The 5,103-nt window shown below is 44.4% G+C and overlaps 1 protein-coding gene across 2 annotated transcripts; it reads right to left on the bottom strand.

The window, feature by feature from the left end:
- Window positions 1–506: 506 nt before the first annotated feature.
- LOC127295685 (putative disease resistance protein At3g15700) lies at window positions 507–4,116 on the bottom strand. Of its 2 annotated transcripts, none has more exons than XM_051325685.2 (3): window positions 3,701–4,116; window positions 2,397–3,585; window positions 507–1,922 (listed from the first exon to the last, which is right to left on the bottom strand). In XM_051325685.2, exon 3 carries the CDS (start codon window positions 1,916–1,918, stop codon window positions 695–697), a length of 1,224 nt encoding a protein of 407 aa, XP_051181645.1. In that variant the 5' UTR covers window positions 1,919–1,922; window positions 2,397–3,585; window positions 3,701–4,116; the 3' UTR covers window positions 507–694. The 2 variants fall into 2 exon arrangements, with proteins under 2 accessions (XP_051181645.1, XP_051181646.1); XM_051325686.2 differs by having other exon boundaries at window positions 3,704–4,116.
- Window positions 4,117–5,103: the final 987 nt, after the last annotated feature.

The raw sequence follows: 5,103 nt of genomic DNA, 5'->3' as shown, positions 1-5,103 counted from the left end.
CGGACACGGAGGCCAAGTCCCCGGCTCTGGATGCAGCCGCAGGTGGCGGCATGAGCCCGAGGCCACCAAGTTGAGGTGTGCCCTTTCCTTCAAGCCGGAGGAGGGCCAGATTCTGCGCGCGCTATTGCTGGGACGTATCAGCGAGCTAGCCCTGGAGCTTTTGGAGTGTCTCAGCGATGGTCTTGAGGGTGGCGCGGTCCTCGGCGCGTTCAGCCCTCGCGGTTTGATTTTCATCGGAGAGGCTGGTGAGAGTCGCGACCACGGCGTCATGGTCCTCCTGCTGTTTGGTAGCGAGTTCTTCTAGGGTCTGCGGAAGGGGCGGAGCGGACATGGCAGCCGCCGGGATCGAAGATGAATCTGATACCAAGTTGTCACGGGTTGGGGGTGGATTGGATCGAAGGTTGTAGTTGTGGTCGGTTGGAGGCTTAGGGCGATAGTCCCGTCGACCTATGATCGGAGAAGGAGGTGAGGAGGGGCGCCGGGGCGCAGGAGCAAGAGTTGAGAGATTGGATTAATTTCTGCTTGCTTTATTACTCAACGTGGGGTGGACTTATATAGTCCAGTTACAACTTGTAGTCTAAGAAACAAACTCTAATTATTTGGAAGTAGTAGGAGAACCTTCTACGGGACAAAACCTTTCCACTTTCCAAAACCTGACACTAATAAAGGGAAGCAAGCAATACGTATCTAAATTCTAAACTCCTGGTGCATCACGTCTTGGAGCTAGAACCTGTGGGTCTGGTGCAGACTTCCTCCTTCGCTGAAACATCTTACCCCACATGACATGCTTCCACTCATGTTCACTTTCTTTTGATGCCATAGCCTGACCAACTATCTTAAGAGCTAGCGGAAGGCCTCCACACATATTCACAATACTCTTGGCATAAACTCTGATTTGTGCACTGCTGTTGGTTACTCTATTGCATCCTGCGTTCGCATCAAAGAGATTCCAAGCTTCCTCAAACTCCAGCCTTTGTAACATAATCAGCTGACCATGCACTTGAATTCTGTGACATAGATGCTGTAAGCGTGTGGTGATTACTATCATCTGCCTATTTTGAAGGCCAATCAGCCTGCCACCTTCCGGTATGCCGATCTGCACTAGGTCCAATGTTTGCCAAAGGTCATCTATCAACAACAGAAACTTCCTTTCTTTCAAGAAGTTATAAAGCGATGAAGATCTAAATGTTGTGCTTTCATCCTTTCCTATCACCAAGCCAAGTTGGGATGCAACATTTTGCCGAACCGTATCAAGATCTTGCTGCTGACCGACGTCCACATAAATGATGTAATCGAATTCATGTGTTTCTGCAGCACAGCTGAATATGTTATTTAATTGCTTAAGGAGAGTAGTCTTGCCAGCCCCTCCCATGCCACATATCCCAATGAAGCTCATGGTGCCTTGTTTGATGCAAGCAACAATCTCTTTCATGTACCTGTTTTGCCCCATGATGTTAGGTGGCAGAGGCAACTCTCTGCCAACTGGTGGGAGCAAACTGAAGATACTATCATTATTGGGAGTACTCTCCTTGAATTCGTCAGCATCAGCCTTCTTCTTGGTGGCAGCACTGCTAATTCTGTAGTTGAAGAAACAATTCCAGGAGCAACCAAAGATATGTGTGCTCCTTCCATCGTACGTATTCTTGATTCTGTATGATTCATCTTCAACTAACTTAGCACTGTCATCTATCCACCTTGTTGCTTGCACCCTCGGTTTCTTGCCCTCGAGTTCACCCAATTTAATTTTCTCCTTCACAAGATCTATATTTTCCTTCAAATCATCAGCAGCTTTTGCTAGTTTGCGAACTTTGCTTTCAGGCTTGAGACAGTAGCCAAATTGCTTCTTAATTGGCTTCCATAACTCGCGTACGAAGAGGTCAACAACTGGGGACATTATCCCAGAAGGAAACGGAGCCATATAGCTGGAAAGAGGAAATGAAGGTATATTTCAAGTCAGTAACTAGACGATACTCAGTAGGCCTCTCGGAAAGTACGATTAAAACAAATTCAGCAACTTTGCACAACTAAGTATTTTTCTCGACAGAATTGGCTTTACTTTCAGGTTTGAATTTTTTTAAAGGGGTAAACAAATACAAAAAAAAGGAACATTAGCCTCTTTAGCTCTCAGGAGCTTAGAGCGTGGCATGTATGCAGAGTTACAACTATCTCATTGTGAACCATAACTTCCATGTCTTCTGTCAAAGCGAGCAAGAACTTTAAAAAAAAGTGTTCATATGCAGAAAATAAGGGTATTTCGGCCAACTCCAAAGTATGATCTGATATATAAAAAATAAATTTCTTACAAACCTTTGCATTATAGACTGAAGTAAAGACAACAAGACAGTTCTCATAAATGAACGAGCTTCTTGGATCAGAGAGTGGAGATTGACCAGTACCTAGGAGACTTGCAGTAGAAGCTGATCGGAGGAGGCAGGAGCAGACGTAGGTTTAATAGCCTTCTGCTGTTCTTTACCTAGAACTGGAAGGGCAGAGAAGAGTTGACAACTACAAGTCTTGCTGCAAAAAGTAGAGTGGAAGTTCACAGACAGATGCGAAAATTCCAAACTAAAGTCTGTGGTGTCCACCTCATTGGGACTAAAGTATTTGTGCTGTAGGTGTTCAAGTCAGCACAAGGAAACATTCTTACCTCGCTGTGAATAATTATTTCAAATTTCCAGCTTGTCCTTATAAATAGAATACTAGTACATGTGCAGTTGCTGGACAACTAATTGACTACTAAATCTGCACCTCCACCTCATTGTACAGCAAGCTAAGCATGTGCAATTGCGTGGCTAAGTTTATTAATGTAAGCCACAACTCAATGGTTATAAATTATATAAATTCAGTGTTCTCTTATAGCCTTGATGGGCAGAATTCCATTGGGACGGAATAGAATTGTTGTTCTTACAAAAACCACTGGTTTAACATATACTTCATCAATTTGAAAGTACAGATCTATTTCGTTGAGTTTCATAGAACTGCATGTATTTTAAGTACTGCAGCTACGAATGTAGGAACCTTTTGTATTGTGAAACCCCATATAAAGTTGAGCCATTACACAACTACGCCCAACCATAATGAATTTGGACGCCCAGCCCACGAACCAGCAGAATATAATCTGTACCTTCAGCCAGTTCTAATATCTGTTGCTCTTGTTTATTTTCAGGATCGTTGGTAAACGATGATTATAGTTGCTGTAGCAGAAAAGGTGCATCTGTTTGATGAATATCATATTTTGGTAATCACAAAACAAAACCCAAAATCTTATCACACAAGTAATGTCCACCTGAGTACTACCTTCTTGCCATCTACTATACTACAACTCAAACAAATAATGGCCCTAGAAGAACGAGGGGAGCAAACTTACCAGAATAGCATATCTGCATTACAGCGAAAAGACATACATAACTTGAATGCAGTATTGAATGCTGCCAATTTTTCACCAAAAAGTGTGCAAACCTGCTTTGAAGCGAGGAACTGAAATATTGTATTTGTCAGGATCAGGTAGGCGCACACTAGATCCTTGTGCAGTGAAGCAGTTTATCAAATTAAAGAAGACAGTATGAGCGAGGCCAGAGCTTCGGTCTGCACGTATATTTACTGCAAGGTTTATTGTGTTGCAACGAGGCACTGCCTAATATTCGACTGAACCAGAACAGGCAAAATTGGAGTTAAACACAAGATTGTGATATGTACTTACTACCTTCCAGCTCATGGGCAATCTATCGAACAGGTGACCGACTGCTCTGTGTAATGCCGTAATGTGGAAAGAAGGAAGAATCGATCGAGGGAGTCGAAGACGTCGGGCTTCTCCTCGGGGACGAAGACGGTGACACCGCACGCCACGCCAGGCGATGCGCTCTGACAGCCTCGCCACGTTGCCCGCCGCGTCCTGGCCGGGCCAAGAAGCATGCCATGCCGGTATGCGGTACAAGTGGGGGAAGGACAGGAAAGAATGGTGCCTACGGGAAGCTCGCCGGCGACGAAGACGGCCCGCCGGCCTAGGGCGCGACAGCATCCCTCGCGTTTGTGCCGTTGGCGCCAATCCATCAACGGAGGTTCGCGCCCGTGTCTGGTGGACACAGGTGTTGGACTGGATCAGCCAGGGCGGTGCCGTTTTATACGGTAAAACTAATACTCCCTCTCTTTTTTGTTCCCCGTTGGTCAAGTTAAATTTCATAAAGTTTAAATAAATATTTCTTTAAATAACAACATCTTTTTAAAAACCTATAATATTAGAATCATCATAAAGTATGTTTTTATAGCATGGAGGTTGAGCTGCTGTTGCTGCAATCTTTGGCTATTCTCATCTAGCAAGTGCTCTTACAAGCTCAATGGAGCCATCTATCTGATCAATTTCAGCTCGTTTGCATGTACCTTTTCGTCCTCCGGTTGCCGTCACAGTGGTGGAGCGATGATGTTCAACTACTTCAACACAGGAACATCAAGACGGTGGAGATGCGACTACTTCCGCGTCATCGACAACATCCGCCACTTTCGTTTCAATCCGGCGATCATCCTTGTTACCGTGAGCCCCCAGCCTAACCAACCTATTTTATAAATGCCCATATAACTTGTTGCATCTATCTTGTGCATCAACATCAATCATATCATCATCAATCATATCATGTTGCGTCGCATTGCACATGTGGGTTCGGATAAATAGCGAAACACCTAATAATTAAATATGGAATTATGCGGGATTGTATATCTTGTCCCGGTTCCATTTAACTTTGATATAGCTCACCCCTTCCATGTTTGCTATGCTAATCCACCCTTAACTTTGACGATAGAAAATGCAACTCCAACCTAATTTGATTGTTCGGGGTTCCGACTCCGATTAATTTGGATAAGTTGCATCGCCGCATCATTTTTGCTATGTCATGCATATCATGTTGATCATGCTGGTTCTTCTTCCGTACTAGTAAGACTTGCACCCCTTGTTTGTCCAGCATTTGCTTCTTCCCGGATAGGATCACGAAGTGGTGATGTGAGATACGATAAGTTCTCCGGATGTCCCTCGGCAAGCTTTAACAGGCAAGCATTTCCCCTATACTTCTGCCCCTGCAAAAGTCGCTCACCTATTTTATTTTGCATTCTCCC

The sequence above is a fragment of the Lolium perenne genome, chromosome 1, assembly GCF_019359855.2.
Source record: "Lolium perenne isolate Kyuss_39 chromosome 1, Kyuss_2.0, whole genome shotgun sequence".
NCBI classification, from domain to species: Eukaryota; Viridiplantae; Streptophyta; class Magnoliopsida; order Poales; family Poaceae; genus Lolium; species Lolium perenne.
The sequence above is the reverse complement of the archived record's forward strand: the minus strand, read 5'-3'. Positions and strand labels throughout refer to the sequence as shown.

Bases quoted from the DNA above. Each gene is read 5' to 3' on its own strand.
- LOC127295685 (XM_051325685.2), bottom strand. From the start codon at position 1,918: ATGGCTCCGTTTCCTTCTGGGATAATGTCCCCAGTTGTTGACCTCTTC.